The 20,034-nt window shown below is 38.0% G+C and overlaps 1 protein-coding gene across 1 annotated transcript in view; it reads right to left on the bottom strand.

Moving 5' to 3' along the window:
• Positions 1–20,034, bottom strand: part of CHCHD3 (coiled-coil-helix-coiled-coil-helix domain containing 3) — a 265,354-nt gene that overhangs the window by 199,798 nt on the left and 45,522 nt on the right. Inside the window, exon 3 of the mRNA XM_006088332.3 lies at positions 6,333–6,414. Coding sequence (XP_006088394.1) covers positions 6,333–6,414 — 82 coding nt within the window. The remainder of the gene's footprint in view (positions 1–6,332; positions 6,415–20,034) is intronic.

Below are 20,034 nucleotides of genomic sequence, written 5' to 3'. Positions count from 1 at the left end.
ATTGCTCTGAGTAAAAGAGAAACTTCAGCAAGGATTATTATAACTATGGCACATCCAGAAACCTATTCCTAGAAAATTCCAAGGGCAGAAACCAACTTTGGCACAAGTTACATCAAACACTATGCTTCACAAGAGAAAACGCTGTAATTACTGTCAAAAGAAACATCCGAACAAAAAGTGGTTGAACATCACCGCTGCTAACACGACCAATAAAAAAAGTCACAGTCTGATATAAAGCTGATTCTATGGCATGCTTAGAATTAATTAGATTAATTCCAGTCCAGGTTTAATATTCCAACCGTGTAAAAATAGCTTCTCGAACTGAATTCAGGGCAGGCTCTACAACTGCATAACACTGAAAAGGAGAGAAAATCGGATTTGGAAAAATAAGTAAAGAGATGTGAATAAAACACAGACTGGGTAATCCAACTTTCTATATTTGTTGGTTATAGGAAGCAGTTGTCTCTATTAAAAATAGAAAAGTGCCACTTGAAGAAAAAGATAAAGTAGCAGATGGCACACGATTCCAGTGCCTGGTACCCACACAGCACTTCCAATCAACTTCCAGTGAAAAGGACCGGGAGGCTAGGGTGTGAGTGTCCTTCAGAACTGGTATGTCTTTATCTACTTTTAAGCAGAGTGGAATAGAAACATGCAAGTGTAAAACAACAGCAACACAGGATGCATTTTTAAAATCAAGGCTACAATGGGGTTAATAAGAAAATTAATCTAAAATATCAGGACTTTTATACTGCAGAAGGAACTCCTATATGGCAGAGTACATGCAGGAACATTTTGCAGATGATGCTAACGAAGTCTCCGCTACTCCTACTGGAACCAGAACTGGGAAATAAGCTCACATCACAGCAGGGTGTGTGTCACTGAAGACTTAAAACTCAAATTTCTGCAACCAACTTCTTTGCAAATATTAATTAATTAGAAATGAGACGCATTTGCCTGTAATAGTTGTAAGTGTCAAGAGAAAATACTCACTGCTAACTGATCTGTTATTCACTTCAAAACTCTACTTTACAAGAAGCCATTGATAAATATTAGTTATCAAAAAGTACTTGTACCCTGAAAGTTGGTTTCTCTTTTTCTTCTTTTTAGTGCTATATACCTAGAGAATACATGCAGGTTCAGGTTGAAGGCATGTGATTTCATCATAACTGTGTAATTTGTATCACATTAGGTAGACGATTTCCCATATTATGTATTTCCAGTGTGGTGCTAACCCACAAACCCTGTTTGTCTCTACTGGATTCTTTCCTTTTTTAGCTTTTTCCTCCAGAGGCAGAAAATATGTATTCATATAATTGAAATGAACTCTTTTATATAATGAATTTAAACAGAAGGTATCATCCCTATAAATTTCACCTTTACTACAAGAAACTAAAAAGTCCCCAAATCTTTAAGCCCTTAATACATGCTATAAGTGGAAAAAAAAATAATGGACTGTACTATATTCTAACTTACCCATACAGTTAATAAAATTTATGACTACTTTATGAAATCACTTATTAAATCAAATTAATTAGCTTACATCTCAAATATCTAATGTAATTATCCAAGTAATTTAAAGTGGGGGAAATCTCATCAGTTGTCCATTTAAAAACAGCAAGCAAGTAATCTTGGTTGATGTGTAGCTAGTTACAATATCAAGTAGGTATTCCCCTTCTTCTTGTTTTCTTGAAGAAAAGTTATTAAAACTGAAACACTTTCACTTGCTTTTATAGGTAAAGAGGTGAAATCCAAATGCCAAAGGTCAGAGTTCAGAAGCAGTCACATTATTCTTGCTGTCAAAGACTGACTTTTGGAGGCAGGGCACAGGAGAGAAGCAAATCACATTTTAAAAGTCTTTACTCAAACTGGGGCATATTATGTCCTTGCTATATTGGCCTGCTATAGTTACAACACAATATGGTCAGCTATTATCCAAAACACACGATAGAGTGTTACAGCAAAAACAGACTGCTGACATGAGCATTTAATTTACTCTTGACTCCCAATTCACCAAACAGCTATTCCCTCCATTAGATGTTGTGATAAGCAAAACTGTAATTCCAAATTAAACTCAACATTTAGTACATGTACTAATATTATGCCAGTGATATTTTGGGGCATGATTTTGTTAACTAAGCAAATCACTCAAGAGTCTCATAAAACAGAATCAGATCTAAGATAAATTGAGATTTCATGAATAAATGGTTTTTAGAAATGAGAATACAACACATACAGTCACAGTGCTTTACGATTAGCTGCACCATCACTGTGGCCCAGAAGAAAACTCCTTTAAAGCAACTGCATGTCTGATAGTAAAGAGTGGAGATTTAAAGGAGTTCAGGTTAATTTTAAATGGTCTAATGATATATCTTCCGTTTAAATGATTTTTGAATGGGATCTAAATGAGTGTGGCACTACCAATCAGAGAGGTTGTAAAAGGCTTCTGCATTAGATGGGAGGTAAGGCAAGACACCCAAGAAGTCATTTCCAATCCCATAAATATATGGTCCAGAGTGTACATGAACTGTATTGACCACATACAGCCCTAGGACAGTATTTTTCTGTTTCACATGCCTGAGAGCATCTTACACTGCTGCGTGCCAGGCAGCGGTCCTGCACAGTTGTCAGAACTTGAGCATAAGAATCACAATTTGCAAAAACTGGTGTCAGCAGCCTGGAAAAATCCCAGGAACAGCAGTGGAGCAATCATTTCAGGAACGCTGTCGCCAAGGCTTTGATGGCACAGAATATGATGTGAGGAAAAACAAGGACAGCAAGACCCTGAGTCAAGAAGTGATTCAGAAGAACTAGACCCAATGTGAGCCAGTTTTTAAGAAGATCTTAACCCTGGGGTTCTCACTATCAGCACGTTGACATTTTGAGCCCGACAATTCTTTGTTCTGGGCAGGGACAGAGGTGAGAGCTGTCCTGTACACCAGGATGGTTAGTAGCATTGCTGGCCTCTACCCACTAGATACCAATAACACCTGACAGGTTGTGACAGCCAAAAATGTCTCCAGACACTGTCAGATATCTCCTGGGGACCAAAATCTCCCCCAATGCCTTAACCTATTTATTTTGCTTACATTTTTCTCTTTTTGAATATGCAAGTGATGTTTTTTAAAAAAATCAAAGTCATGCTTAATGAGATCTTTCAATAAGAAAATTCTAAGAGATAAACTATTGTGTTACAATTTGCAGCAATTTTTTTCTTGTGGTACATCAAATACAATGCTTCTTATAATCAATGGCATCTTCAATTCAATGAAATTCAGCCACCCAACATCTTTTTCTTTTTGTTATGGAATGCTTATCCTGATTTCTTTTGAGTAAGTACTTCTTAGTAGTAACTTAGCAGTAACCAGTTCTTCCCTAGCTGGGGTTCTCTAGTCTTCCTTTTGATTCTTTTGAGCTTTCCAAAATGCTTCTAAAAATCCCCTTGCTTCCAAAGTTAACCAGAGTTAAGTTTCAATCTTTCAACCAAAAAATCCTGACCGAAACAAGGTTCTTATTTAAGCTACCCTAATAAAAGACATTTCAGAGTATTTCCCTGCCACAAAGTTCACCTGTTAAAAATGTTACTGCTTCTCCTTACCACTCACCACATAGGTAGAGTGAGTAGGGGTATGTATAGATGACACAAGGATTGCTGAAACAGTGGCACAAGGAACCCTCTAAAACGGCTTACAAGGCTTCATTCAATTAAAGCAACACATAAAATCTATAATAATGAAAGTGTAATATGCTAATTAGACCAGACTGCTGAATGACCTTCTGGACGTCATTCCAGACATCCTTCTGGACAAACCCGTGATGGTGGGGGCCAAGGCAGAAGCAGTTAGGGGTGATCAGGCAGGCAGGCAGAGGTGGTTAGGGGTGATCAGGCAGGCAGGCGAGTGTTTAGAGGCAATCAGGCAGGCAGGCAGGTGAGCAGTTAGGGACGATCAGGCAGGCAGGCGAGTGGTTAGGGGCGATCAGGGAGGTAGGCAGAGGGGATAGGGGTGATCAGGCAGGCAGGCAGGAGAGCATTTAGGAGCCAGCAGTCCCAGATTGCGAGAGGGATGTCCCACTGCCGGATTAGTTGGACATCTCCCGAGGGGTCCCGGATTGCAAGAGGGTTCAGGCCGGGCTGAAGGACCCCCCCCCTTTGCACAAATTTCGTGCACCAGGCCTCTAGTAATGTATAAATGCCTTGACACCAAAAGTTGCCTTGCAAAGACTGCACACAACACTTTCTTAATGCTTTTTCTAAAGTTTCTTCTCTGGTACAAAAACAAAACAAACAAAAAAACAGCTATTGATTCTTTTAAAAACTATCACATAGATGAACACACACTCTGTGCCAAGATTTGACAGCTGGAAGTTTTCATGAAGAAGGCTTCAAATAAAACATTTTTTAAAAGAAAAAAAAAATAATAAAAAGGCTGTACCACCCTCTGTTCTCCTAAAAGGTGACAGAAAATAAATTCTTTATCAATAGTCATTTGTCCAGGTTACAGCTAGGCTGCCAACCCCAGTCCACTTGGGATTTGAAATTGGCTCTCCCTGGCACCTTTTATTCATCTCATCTGCCCTTTACCTCTCACAGACCAAGACAAAGCAAATGGAAGCTGAATAAAAAAGGAAGAATAAAGAAAGAAAACACCAGAGTGAGAGCTATTGTAAGAAGCCTGTACCATAAGGAGAGAAGGGAAGTCAAAAAATTTCTATGTGAAATATAATAAGCAAAGTAAACATGATTTTAACCCCAAAAAACTCCTTATTAAAATAAAATTCAATTAAAAATAAAATTTCAAAGGTAAGAAATTCCACCATAATATATTGATTTTCTTTGCTTCTTAATGAAAATGGTCTGAATTTTTTGGAATATTCAAACTTCACCATCTAATTACATACTCCATCAGCCTAACCCAATTAAATAATTATAAAGTGCTATGTGGAAAACTACAGAAATATACACAGACTCTTTTCACCAGTACTAATTACATCTTGATTTTTTAAACCCTAAACTATGAGCCTTCTCTATTTCCTGAGAAAATGGCAGTCTTAATCTAAAACTTATGTTCTGTTTTATACGTTTCAAAAGCAAACTGGAGGTAGCTTAGCACTTACATCAATAAAGAAATTTTAGAGATGAAATATTTAAGGCCCAAAGAGGTTAGATTATATGTTGAAGGACCTATGGCCATTGAAGACGAGAATCCAACTCAAAGATTCTTTACATTTAGCTCTCCCAAGCAAAACAGTTATGCAACCAAAACAAAAACAAGCACACGCTAAGCATCCACTGGTGGCAGGCATGTGCTTAGTGCTCACAGCAGAAAGGCATTTGCATGATCATATAACAGTAATGCTCTGTGCTGTATGCAAATTTCAGAAGTAGCACAGATGGAAAGCACTTGACTCTATCTTAGATTAAAAAGTATTGGCATATTTTTATGAATAACTGTGTACTTTAAAGGTCATTAAAAAGTTGTCCTTTTACCCCAAAAAATTACCTATGCTGTTTTGAATATTGTATGGTTTTTAGTTTATAGCTTTGAACATCTTTTTGAATCAGCACATAAGGATCTACTTGACTGTCTACTACTGTACTGAGGCATGTGCCATAACTCAGTCATCCAGTCCCTATGATGGCCATATGAATTACCTCTGGTTTTCTACTATTACAAAAACACTTCAATGAACATTCTTTTAACTGTTAATGGTAGTAGTAGTTTTAATAATGATAAAAATAATGTAGTAGTATGTATATAGAAAAAAATCTAGAGGAATAAAATGTTCAAGATTGGTTTTCTCCATAGAATGGAATTATAGAAGATTTTGATTTTTCAACCTGACATCTTTCTGATATGTCTTCAGTTTTTTTAAGTGAGTATATTCATAATTAGTGCTATTTATTAATATAGGCACTGTGGATAATACATGGCATTCATTAATAGCTACAATATTGCTAACCTTCATAACCACAGTAGACAATATAATTTTCAATCCTAACTACATTCATTGAAAGAAACTATCTTGTGAAATTCCTGGAGAATCCTCAAGAACTACTTCTCACATTATTGAGAAAACAGGGCTCAGTCGATATTCATGCAATAAAGAACCACACAAAAGATATAATGGACACTTATAACCAAGTCTGGGGAGAGGGCAACCTAGGGCTAACAAGCACAATCCAAAACCAAAAATGGCCAAGTTCATATGCTCAGCACATTCTGAAGTTCAGCCAGACAAAAATAATGAGTCTTACTACAATTATTCCTCTCTAAAAATACTTAATAATTATAACAAGTCGACCAAAATCTCCCGCCTGCCAGGAAACTCACCGTTTCTGGTTTTCAGACTCTTTCTTGGCTTGCTCCAGAGCCAGCTCCTCGGCTACTCTTCTCTTCAGTTCTTCATCGGAAACTGGAATCAGTAAAGAGCAAAAGGAGATGAAATTAGTGATTTTTGAAAAACAAAACCAAGAAAATACTCACAAAAACAAAGCTGAGACTGGAGCTAAAAGGGCAAAGTTCTGCCAGCTGGCCAGTGGCTCCTGGGGACCATCTAAGCACTATGGAAAAGACCAATTAGTGCATTTCAGCAGTAACTTAATCAAGAGTTCCCTGGTGACCTAGAAATTTCCACACCTGCCAAAATTGTGAATAAACTCAAGGAGCTCCTTACTGCCCATGGGGACTGAGCTGTTAAGTACAAATTCTTTAAAAGGATGTCCTATCACTAAAGTCTGACAATGGCATATAGAGGGAAGAGACGATGTAAGGAAGGGGTTTTACAGGGGAAAATTACACCAAAGCTTTCTCACTTTGATAATTAAACATTTTTTAAAAATCATTTATTACAGAGAGAAAATTATTTGTGTTTATATTTATTCTTCCATAATTTATGAAAAAAAAAGGCATTTGTGGACATTTTGAAACCTATTTTTGGGAATACATATCATTCAAATTCAAGTGCCAGCAACTGGAGAGAGACTTCAGAACAGTGCTGAGAACTTGGCTGGAGCTTCTTACAGACCTGGTGACTTGATGTGAAACATCTGGTCTTTACAATTAGAAAATTTTGTACGATGTGTTTTGTAAAGATTCTTACAGCTATGATAGCAAACAAAATAGATAAATTTTACAGACTCCTTCAGAGCCTTCCACACAAAAAATAAGCAGAGACTAACTATTTCCTCTTCACTAAAACCCACTACCCAAAATTATGACCAAGAAAGCACCAGAAACACTTAGGAGGATCTAGGAAGACACACTGGACTTATTATTTCAAACGGTAGCCTGTTAAATGGAAACGTAAACAGCACTGTCTGCTCTGCAACAACACTCTACCTGATGATCTGAACGTTATAAGCACCTTGCCTCAGGGCAGACAAAAAGTGAATTACAACAGGATATGCACAAGCCTCTTTAAATCGTGCTGACATTGGGCAATAACAAAGAAGATATATGAGAGGTGGTAAGGATGTTTTCTCTTACTGTTGGACTATCAGAAAACAACAGCATCAAAGGACATCAAGAAGGTGAAGACAACCCACAGATAGGAGGAAATATTGGCAAATCACATAACTGACAATTACCTTGTATCCAGAAAATACAAAGAACTTTTATAGCAGAACAATAAGAAGACAATTTTAAATGGGCATAGATATGAATATGCATTTTCCTAAAGAAGTGTTACAAACCACAATAAGCACATGAACAATTGCTCAACAGCATTTGTCATTTGGGAAATGCAATTAAAAACCACAGTGATACACCAATTTGAACCCACTATAATCAATAAGACGATAACAAGTGTTAGTGAAAATGTGGAGAAACTGGAAGCTTCATACATTGCTGGTGAAATATAACATGATGCACCCATTGTAGAAAAGAGACAGTCAGGTCCTCAAAATGCTAAACAAAGTGACCACAGGACCTAGCAATTTCACTCTTAGGTGTTCTATATACACAAGAAAATTGAAAATATATGTCTATACAAAAAGTTGTACATGAATATTATGGTAGCATTATTCATGGCATCCCAAAAGTGAAGACAGCCTAAATGCCCATCAACTGATGAATGGATAAACAATTGGTGGTATATCCATTCAGTGTGATGTTATTCAGCCATGGAAGTCATGAAGTACTGATAGATGCTACCACATGGATGAACCTTGAAACATCATGCTAAGTGAAAGAATGTCACAAAAGGTTGCACAACTTGCATGCTTCCACTGATATGAAATAGCTAGAAAAGGCAAGTCTATAGACTCAGAAAGGAGACTAGACTGGTTGCCAGGAGTGGGAGGAAGGTGAGAATGGAGAGTGACAGCTAATGGGGAAAGGATTTCTTTTTGGGGGTGTTAAAAATGTTCTAAAATTAGATAGTGAGAGAGAGAGCCATCTCACAACTCTGCAAGTATACTAAAAACCACTAAAATGTACAGTTTTATTGGTAAACTAACTGGGCAGCAGTTTTCTCAAATAGATGTTTTCAAATGGATGTTCTCAAATGGATGTTCTCTCGAGTGTCCCTTCAAACTATGTATTTTATGCTGCTGTTTGGCTTCGATCCTGCTTCAAAGTCTGTAGAAGAAGAGATGCACATCTCTGCTTTGAAAAGGTCCACAAAATCAAGAAAAAAAAACTAGAACAGGGAATTGTTTGCATTCAGGCAAATCTTATAACTTTTCAATATTAGGCAAATCTTACAACTTTTCAATATTAAAAGTTTTAGAAAACAATACAAATAAAAGTGAAATTAGTAACAGCTCAGCAAAGAGTCTAAATACTCTTTGTTTCTCTATTAGCTGAACTTTGGATAAAGTTTTGATTTCCTCACCCAAAAGCAGGACCAGGTGAGTTACATGGGTGTCTGCCACCTCAGAAGTTCTAGACTATACAGCCCACAAGGTAATGATTTTCACATTTTCATCGATTTCCCATAAACGAGCAAAAATCATGACTCTTCATTTTTTGGAGGTGTTCAGAACTACTAACTCTGTTAGCAAAAATTGAAACAAATACTTAATCAATTAGTATTATCTGATAAAACTATTCTCTGAAGTTCTACATACCAATCAGGATCAACACACAGCCAAACTGTACCTGTAAAATCATGCCACTTCCCCTAGATTGTTGCAAACTACCACAGCAAAAAATTTTCTCAGGCAAAATTCAAATTCTCAATCACAATGCAACTGAATTCCATTCAGCCCTTTAAAGCCTAGGCTTCAAAAGATGTCAGTGTACCAGGTCTAAATATGAAGCAATGAGATCAGTTTTCTAAGTGAGCTAATACAGTCTCGTATCTTCACATGTTGTGCCTCTTACAAAGGTGCTTCTTACCAGGGGAAAAGCTGAAATCAGCAGTGAGTTGTTTTTTTGTTACTCCTCACCCAAGGATATTTTTTCCATTGATTTTTAGAGAGTAAAAGGGAGAGGGAGAAACAGAAAAAGACACATGGATTGGTTGCCTACCGCACACACAACTGAGTTGCATGCCCTTGACTGGAATAGAACCCACGACTCTTTAGTCTGTGGGCCGATGCTCTAACCACTGAGCACCAGCTAGGGCAGAAGTGAGCTTTTTATTATGATGTGATCAATCTGGAATGGAACAATAAGGACTCCACTACCCAAGGGGGACCAGCTGGCTGGATGGAAAGGAAGCCATGCAGGAGAGACTGCAGAGAAGCAAATGTAGCTTCAAAACATGTCTTCTTTCTCTATACCCTCCTGCCTATCAATCACAGTCAGCCCTGCCACCTGCTGTGGGGTGAGGTGAGAAACAGATGGAGACAACTGTGGTATCATCTAGGTAGGCCAGGTGGGGATGGCAGCAGAGGGAAACCAGCAGCAATGCAAGGGGGGGAGGGGGGGAGGCGGGAGGACACTTCCAGGTCCACTGAAGAAGGTATACCAAAGGGAGAAATGAAAAATTACACACACACACACACACACACACACACACACACACACACCCCTTTTGGGTCTCACTTCCAAGGTCACAGCTGAAAAAGTAATTTCTTTAGCTACAATTGAGAATTTAAAATAACAAAAGATAAAACATAATCGAGCATAGTGAGTTTAAAATCTAAAATAGCAAGTCAAAGCCCAGGCAGGAAAATAAACCAGTCTAGTAATGGGTTTCTAGCAAATCTAAGTTTCATGTTATTTGTTTTTAAATCAATAGAATACAGAAAGCAACAACATATTTCTTCTGGTAGGTCTGACCCCAAGTGCGCAAGGGAAAAGATATACCTTCGGGAGACCGCTATTTTAAACGGCCCTGTTCAAAACACTCTTTCCAGCTCTCAGGATATGAACATTTTCTCAAAACTGTTATTAAACTAAAAGGTCAGTGTTTCTGGATGGGCTCCTTTAAGAGAAGCACAGGAAAGGCCAACTTTGCTGATTAGCACAGTGTGTCTCCAAGCAGATCTTTAGGGACTGGCAAAGTCTGTGAAATGAGAAAAAGTAAAAATGAGAAATGTCCAAGCCATAGAAATCAGATTTGCCATGGAAATCGGCACAACCACTGCAAGGGCAGGAAGTATGGTTCTATAGCTTTTACATACATACACTCTTTCCTTTCAAAATGTGTATGAAGACAAAGGATGTTTTCTTCTCGTGCATATACTTTTAAAAATCTCAGAACCCAATTTAAGTTCTGTCTCAATGGCAAATGTATCTTAGTGAACGCAAACACTGGCATTTTGTCAATTAGATATAGTAGGTCGACACTGACCATAAGACATATGAGGAAAAAGTCAAGCATTGCTATTGCTTGGTTACAGCAAGTCTGCCCTAAACTCTTTATTTGAAACTATTACTGAAAATTATAAATATCTGTGTGGTTGAAAGCAGCTCATGATTTCCTAACAAAATTATGTTTGTTTGTTTAGTAAACAACATTTCTAAATGAATGGTTTGGTTAGTCCACACATTCTTTACTGAATGCCTAGCAATAATTTACCCCTCTTAGCCACATTCCAAATTTCTAAGAATTTAAATTCTCAAGACATTCTAAGAATCTATATTTCTAATTTGGGTTCAGGATCAATGAGAAACTCCTAACCTTATACTTAATTATGAGTATTCTTAGCAACTGTGAATACCACATCTTAATCCTCAGAGAAAGTGTAGCATAAATTCATTACACCTCACCTGTCTTCTGGTTTATATGATTTATGTCCAAATTTTCCATTTTCAGAAACTGGTTAAACTGGTAGAGAGGGAATGGAGGGGATGGGGAGACACTATAATATATTTAAGACAGTTCTTTGTTGAACAGAAATGACTCCAAAAAATAGAATGACTTTATGAAATGTCTCATCATCTAAAATAAAACCAAAGACTGAAAATGCAACCATGATTTGAGACTTTCATTCCCTGGAACTCAGGGGACATACCAATTTCCTTGGTAACTTTCTCCACCTATGACTTTCCCTTTCCTTCATTTTCTTTGCCTAATCCTCACCCTATAATTCCCTCCCTAATTACAGTATTCTTAAACAATCTCTGTAAGTTACTTAATAAAAATTATGCCTTGCCTACTAGAAAAATGTCAGGTCCTTTGGGATTTTTTCCTTTACTCCATTCCTCTTTCTGGCTGATACATACCATGTCCAATTTTATAAAGCCTGTATTTTCATAGGCTAGTTTTAAAACACTGAGGAGAGCTATGAAGATCCACTCTAAAAAGAAAATAAATGTATATAGTTGCATAACACAAGCAGCAGGTTTTACATAAAGACTGAATCTGCCAGGATTGAGATAGTTGAGCCAAAACTTATGCCTTTTGATAGAGCCAAATTAAATGTTCAGCTTCATAGAAATATCCCTTAATGTTATCATTTCAACCAATTCCTTAATACAAAAAGAGCTCTGGTTGTTTAAAAAATAATAATGGAAGCACCCATGAAATCCAACACACAGTATATTAGACATAAATAACTCACAGCCTAGGTTGCAGGATAAATCTTGTCCTGCTCCTTTTCTTATTAAGGTACAGGGTTTGATTAGGAGAAGAGTCGAAAGATGACTGGGCTAAATCTCAGGGGTTAGAAAGAAACATGTAATAATCTGACAATATTCATTTCTGACACCATCTAGTTGGCAGACAATACACACAGAGTATGATGTTCAACTGACAATTACATTCACCTAAGGATAATGTATCTTAAGACTGCCTTCAAAAAAAAAAAAAGCCATCTGTCTAGATCCCTGGCAGGGTAACTGAGGCTACTTATACATTAAAGTGAATAATGATGTTAGAATGAAAAGCCTTAACTGAACATTCATAATCATAAATATTGAATTGGAATGCACAGTGTTACAAAGAGATTGGCAACCTAACCATTCAGAGCATCCAGTTAATGGTTTATTTTGTAGTAATATTGTGCCAGCAGGATTTATCTACCTTTGTAAATTTCTAATAATATGCAAATAGTGTCATTGTATTGCTTGCTTCACAACAAGCACTCACAGAAACCAGATCCACGTCCCATTCTATGCGAAAACAAACATCAATACCAGGCTGCAGAGGCTGTACAGCACAGACAAGCTCATCATTTATGTGCCACAGTCCCCACATTTGTAAGTAGACAATTCTTTAAACCAGTATTGGGAATCAGATACATTTAGTATTTCGTGTCTTAATATCCTGAATAACAGTTGCGAGCCCTCCCAAAGCCTCTGGGAAAATAAGATCTATAATTTAAATTAAAAAATAATAATTACCTCTGGATATTGCTTTTTGATGCATAGCTTAATTTTTTTGTTTGTTTCACAAATGGATGTATTTTGTTCACCGGGGAGAAAGTTATAAATTAAAAAGCATTAAATCTCCAACCCCAAGTGAAGTACCCAAACCACCCAAACCTGTTTCCTCTCATTCCAGCGGTCCTGACTGGGGCTGTACTCAAGGTTTCTGCAGAAAGACTCGTGAAATACAAAGAGGAGCAAGATGGTGATAAAGGGGGTTCCTATCCAGTCCTGGCTCTGCCACCTTAGGTTTTGTGATTTTACTCAAAAACACATCATTCCTTTAGGCCAGTGGTCGGCAAACTCATTAGTCAACAGAGCCAAATATCAACAGTACAACGATTGAAATTTCTTTTGAGAGCCAAATTTTTTAAACTTAAACTATATAGGTAGGTACACTGTTATTAACTTAATTAGGGTACTCCTAAGGCTTAGGAAGAGCCACACTCAAGGGGCCAAAGAGCCGCATGTGGCTCACAAGCCACAGTTTGCCGACCACGGCTTAAGGCCAAAGCTATCATCTATAATATTAGGGCCCAAACTGGAAAATCTCCAGCAGCTCTCCCTGGCACAGTCATGTTAAATGGGAGACTGACAGAAGAATTCATGCTGGAGCCTCCACTTCCCCTAAAAACCTGTTAGAATGAAGGTAAAAGAATAAAAAAGTGTATCGTTGGCGACATATTCTGTCCGTTGTTTGCCTTGAAGTGACTGACACTTGGTTCATTTGGAGAAACTGTCTATCTGCTACTCACCTAGCAAACTACCAAAAACAGCCTCTAGGCTTTCCAGACAAATCGAAAACTAAGGAGAGGCAGGACAGAGTAGGGAAGAGAGCCATATTGTACAGGCTTTGCAAAGCACACAGGTCCATGAAATCGTGATAATTCATTGATTTGTGGAGTCAAACGTCAGTCATTAGGTAATAAGTCACCAACTTTTGGAGTACCTGAAGGAAGATTTAGAAGAAATACAGCATACACACTGTACAAGTCATGCAATCGAAGTATAGTGTGACTGCTCCTCAACAAAACCCTGCCAGACAAGCCCCTTCCCGAACCTCTCCAAGCCACTGCCACCCCAGGTTTCTGCGCCTGGACCCTTTACAGAACACCTGGAGCCACCAGGCACCAGGCCCCTCAGCATAATACTCATAAAGGAAAGAATGGGTAACACCTGGAGCCACCTTGGCTGACAGCATACTGTTACAGAAGAATGGGTCTTCATTATAAGCTTATTTGCTGGCTGTACGGTTCCAGTGTTAATGTTTAAGCTCAATTTTCTATTCCCTGGTCAACCATCTGAAGTTACCTTTGTGGTATTTTTTGTTTGTTTTTTTCTCAAAAATCAAGCAACCTCTGGGAATATACAAACTAGGGAAATCAATGAGTTCGCTAGGTAGCAAATGCACATTGAGTCAATCCTATGCTAGGCTTTATAAGATATTAAGACATATGGTCCCTACCACTAAGGAGACTAAAGTCTAAGTTAGCAAAACTGTACTACTGAGGTTTAGCATTAAGGACACTTACCAAGGACAGCTGCAGTCATGGAGTGCTTCATGGAGGGACGTGAACAAGGGCCTACATTAGACAGATGGAAAGGAAAGCAAACAATGCTTGTTTGTAAGATAAAATATGCTCGATCATGAGGAGCCTTGGAAACTAGGCAGAAATGTAGATATGAAATGTTTTTAAAAAAATAGGGCATCATGGATAGTTGTTAACGTATGAGAATAATGCCATGATATAGGGTGTTATTGGAAACTTTACCTGGCAAAGGTTTGCAGACAAACAGGATGGGGAAAGTATGAGGCAATGATGGATTCTCAAAGTGTAGCCTTAGTTAGAGATGCAAATACAGGATGTCCCAAAAAAAATGTATACAAACTTTAACAGCTGATAACTCACTTAATTTTCACTTCAGGTTTAACTGATCTGAATAGTGAGTGAAGGCAGACTAAGCTTTGAACAAAGAAAATTTATCCTAAAGTGCCACTAGACTATTTTTTAGGGGGATACAGAAAAGATAAAGTTTACAGTACAAAACCTGGCAACAGTTGATGAATTGAGGGTGCACAAATACTGAACGAAATGATTCTTAATGTTTGTGATTCCATTGCTTCATGTTATCAGCAGAGCCTGGTCCACAACAGTCATTAGTTTGAAAACAGGCACTGACAAAAAAATTTATTCATTGCTGTAGATTCTTTTAAATTTTGAAGATGAACTGTATGTTAGTAAACAATTACTTTATCATCATTCAAAGTGTGTATACATTTTGGTATTTCTGCTAAGCCCCAGATCTACAAGACAAAACCCTGGGGATGAAAGCCAGCAATCGTGAACTAACAAGCCCTTCCAGGTGACCCTGGTGCTCACTCAAATTTGAGACACTGACATAAGGTGATGAGGACCTGAGCGAGGATACTGGCCATAAAGGTGGAGTCTAAGACACAAGAGCTTTCATGGGAAAAACAGATCGGCTGTGATTGATCAAGAGATGGAAGAGAAAGAAGTCAAATGTTTAACCAGATGCCAAAAAATTAATAAACGCTATGGTCAATTAAGTAAAGGAGTGGCTGTTTGGGGAAGAAAAATAATGAGTTCAGTTTCAGACATACTCAATTGAAAATAATGGTAGAATCACCACACGGAATTGTAGGCAATTAGATATTTGAATTTAAAATTCAGATTTGATTTGAGATTTGGCTGGAAAAGCTGATTTGGAATGACTATTACAGATCTGGGGGGAAATGTGTAAGAAAAAAAGTAGAAGGCTAAGGAATAGGCCTTAAAAATTCATCAGATGATGGAGGGAAGTGAAAGAACATCAATAGGGACAAAGAAAAAATGGAATGGAAAGGAAGAAATGAACCAAGATACCATGTGCAGAAAGGGTAAACAGATTTCATCCCGCCCTAACTGGTTTGGCTCAGTGGATAGAGCATTGGCCTGTGGACTCAAGAGTCCTGGGTTCGATTCCGGTTAAGGGCATGTACCTTGGTTGCGGGCACATCCCCAGTGGGGAGTGTGCAGGAGGCAGCTGATCGATGTTTCTCTCTCATCGATGTTTCTAACTCTCTATCCCTCTCCCTTCCTCTCTGTAAAAAATCAATAAAATATGTTTAAAAAAAAACAAAACAGATTTCATCCCATGGGTCAATTCCGATGAACTGGCAGTAGCGGCCTGAGGTGGTGTGTGTAGGAGGACTCCACATCCAAGTTCAGTGAATTAATGTCTACCCTGGGCACTGGAGGAAGGTTTGGCAGCATGGCTAACAATTACCTATCCCTCCGTGGAGGGCATGGAAATCAGAGTGTGTGGGCATCAGGGATCAGTAGGAGAACAACGGAAGGCAGCAATTATATACGGTAGGTGTCTCTTCAACAAGTTTAGAAATTAAACAACAACGAACAGGGTGGAAAAAGAATGAATAGAAGGTGATTTTTGCCAATAGATCTATGCAGTGTGAAGGGCAGCCACAATCAACAATCTGTAACTAAATTATAAGAAACTGATGAATGGTAGTTGTTTCTCAAAAGTAACTCAGAGAAGAAACTAGACTTTTGGTGGTGAGCACAATATAGAGTACATAGACATTGAATTATAATGCTGAACACCTGAAATTTATGTTATTAACCAAAATTACCTCAATAAATTTAAATTTTAAAATTTAGATACTACAGTGTATCCATAAGTCAAAAATATCTAGTTGTTTAATGTATCATAACACAGACCAATTAATATTTATATGTTATATTCTAGTCCACTTTCCTAATTACCACCCTGATGCAAGGCTCACAGCACATTTTGCTATGATTTCTTTTATTGTTTAAGGTATTACATATGTCTCCTTTTTCTCCCCCGATTGACCCCCCCCACCACTCCCAACCCTGAGGGCAAGCCTTCACTGCCCCAGTATCTGTGTCCATTGGTTATGCTAATATGCCTGCATACAAGTCCTTTGGTTGATCTCTAACGTGCATGCCCTCTCCCCTGCCTTCTCTCTGAGGTTGGATGGTCTGTTCAGTGCTATCTTGTCTCTGGATCTATTTTTGTTCATCAGTTTATGTTGATCATTATATCCCACATATGAGTGAGATCATATGATATTTATCTTTCTCCGACTGGCTTATTTCACTTAGTATAATGCTCTCCAGTTCCATCCATGCTGTTGCAAATGGTAAAAGTTTCTTCTTTTTTATAGCAGCATAGTATTCCATTGTGTAGATGTACCACAGGTTTTTAATATACTCATCTGCTTAGGCTGTTTCCAAATCTTACCTACTATAAATTGTGCTGCTATGAACATAGGGGTGCATATCTCCTTTCTGATTGTTGTTTCTGGTTTCTTGGGATATATTCCTAGAAGTGGGATTACTGGGTTGAATGGGAGTTCCATTTTTAACTTTTTGAGGAAACTCCATACTGTTTTCCACCTACTGGCTGCACCAGTCTGCATTCCCACCAGCAGTGCATGAGGGTGCCTTTTTCTCCACATCCTTGCCAGCACTTGTCATTTGTTGATTTGTTGATGATAGCCATTCTGACAGGTGTGAGATATCTCATTGTTGTTTTGATTTGCATTTCTTGGATTAGTGACTTTTCGCATGTTTCCATATGTCTCTTGGCCTTCTGTATGTCCTCTTTCGAAAAGTGTCTATTTAAGTCCTTTGCCCATTTTTGATTGGATTGTTTATCTTCCTTTTGTTACATTTGTATGAGTTCCCTATAAATGTTGGAGATTAAACCCTTATCTGAAATATCATTGGCAAATATGTCGTCCCATGCAGTGGGCTTTCTTGTTGCTTTGTTGATGGTTTCTTTTGCTGTCCAGAGCTTTTTATTTTGATGTAGTCCCATTTGTTTATTTTCTCCTCAGTTTCCATTGCCTTAGGAGATGTATCTGTAAAGATACTGCTATGACATATGTCTGATATTTTGCTGCCTATGGAGCCTTCTAAGATTTTTATGTTTTCCCGTCTTACATTTAAGTCCTTTAACCATTTTGAGTTTGTTTTTGTGTATGGTATAAATTGGTGATCTAGTTGCATTATTTTTAAATATATATTTTATGACAGTGAAATAGAGTAGAAAGCCCACTTTTCATGAGCAAAGCAGCTTTAACCAAGACAAATGTCCTTACCTAAATAATTTGCTTGGTAAATAGAAAGTTGAATATCATTACAATACCTAGATTCATAAATCATATGAAGTAGTGTGTGCTTTTTAGCACAAAAATTCCTAAATTCAACTGAAACATTTAGTTCTTTAAACTCTGATCAACACTATTTTCTAAAGGAGACTTTAAATTTCTCTTTACATGTAAAGCAAAAGATTCAAGTCTGAAAGTAAAAATCTATATTCTTCTTTTTTTTTCTTCTTTCCTTTTAGAGAGAGGTGGGGAGAGAAAAAGAAACATCAATCGGCGGCCTCCAGCACATGCTCTGTCCCAGGATTAAACCCACAACCTGGGTATGTGTCCCAATTGGAAATCGAACCTGCCACCCCTTGGTTGGTGTATGGACAACGCTCCAACTAACTGAGCCACAACAGCCAGGTCAAATCTATCTCTTAATCTGCCCAACTTTCTATAGCCCTGGAAAATGCCAACCAACGCCAATCTCGAGGCTTTTCTTCTTCTGAATGAAAAATTTTGAGCCAATGATATCCCTTACAAAAAGAGTGAAAACTAGAAAAAAAGAGTCCTGTTTCTAGATACTGGCCCACTATTAGACAGAAGACATACTGGGAGGATCACATACACGCAGACCTCTGGGCCTCATAGGCTTCATTTATAGCCCATTACGGGTCAGATGCCAAAAAGGACCTATTTAACCCTTTGCACACCATAAGCGTCTATAGACGGAAATTCAAAATATCGTGGGATGTGGGGATGGTTTCCGTTCTGGACGCGTGGCAGTTAACTGGTTAACACTAGCGCACACAGAACAATGGCCTTTGCTGGGATGTTTTAAATAAAGCAATTCTGATTTTTTACCCATGCTTAATTCATATTTTATTTATGGTGTTTCAAATTTATTAAAACTGTGAGACAGCAAAACACGCACTGGTATAATTTTTTCATTAAACTATAGTGCAATATCCTGAGCTATGTTTTTTATTTAATTCACATCGTGATAATTATTTCAGCCTCTTTAAGTCAAATTATATCCATAGCCCTGCTTTTTTTTTCCTTCATCTAAAGCAGTGGTTCTCAACCTTCTGGCTCTTTAAATACAGTTCCTCATGTTGTGACCCAACTATAAAATTATTTTTGTTGCTACTTCATAACTGTAATGTTGCTACTGTTATGAATCGTAATGTAAATATCTGATATGCAGGATGGTCTTAGGCGACCCCTGTGAAAGGGTCGTTTGACTGCCAAAGGGGTCGCGACCCACAGGTTGAGAACCACTGGTCTAAAGTAACAAATCTCCACTCATTGTTCAGAAAATACCATTTCAATGTAGTCATAAGTAGTCATAATCTCTAAAAAATAATTCTCTATGAAGCACTGTGGAAGCTCTGGGAATTAGCTGATCACAGATTATTTCACCATCTTTAAAACACAAGACTGCACAAGGATTTCAAGACCAAAGGCCTGGTCCTGTCTTTAATTTAAATGCAAGAAGGTACTTAACCTTTTTCCTAAAAATAAAGTAAATTATCCACAGTAAAGTTAAGCTGAACAGAAGATAACAGTAAAAAACAGGTATTATAATTATATTCCTGATGAGCCACACATTTCTTTAATGCCAGTGTTATATAGAGAAAGAAAGGGAGGGAACACTTTCTTGCCCTGCAGGAGCATTTGGTAACTTACACTACGTGCTGTGTAAGGTGTAAACCCTTTAGAATACTTGGAACTATAAAACAGCAATGCAAAAGGTGCTTCCCCGCAGCCCAGTGGTTTCACCCTTACAGGCTCAATGCTGCCCTTTTATAGCAAACATGTGGTCCTACTCCCTTTACTATCCTGAAAATAGACGATAATCTATCACTAAATGTTTCGATCATATAAAACCCGATGTGAAACTCTTGGGAAGATGGCGGCATAGGTAAACACTGGAGACTGCTGCCGCAAACAACCACTTCAAAAATACAACTAAAAGACGGAACGGACATCAACCAGAACCACAGGAAGGCTGGCTGAGGAGAGACTCTTCAACTAGAAGGAAAAACAACAGCATTACGAGGCTCAGAGGAGGTGCAGTGTGGAAAATTGAAAGGTACGGTGGTGCCCGGCAAAGCGGGCTGGTGGCTGAGG

This window comes from Myotis lucifugus, unplaced genomic scaffold, assembly GCF_000147115.1.
Source record: "Myotis lucifugus unplaced genomic scaffold, Myoluc2.0 scaffold_46, whole genome shotgun sequence".
Classification (NCBI taxonomy): domain Eukaryota; kingdom Metazoa; phylum Chordata; class Mammalia; order Chiroptera; family Vespertilionidae; genus Myotis; species Myotis lucifugus.
This window is presented reverse-complemented; position numbering and strand designations above follow the sequence as displayed.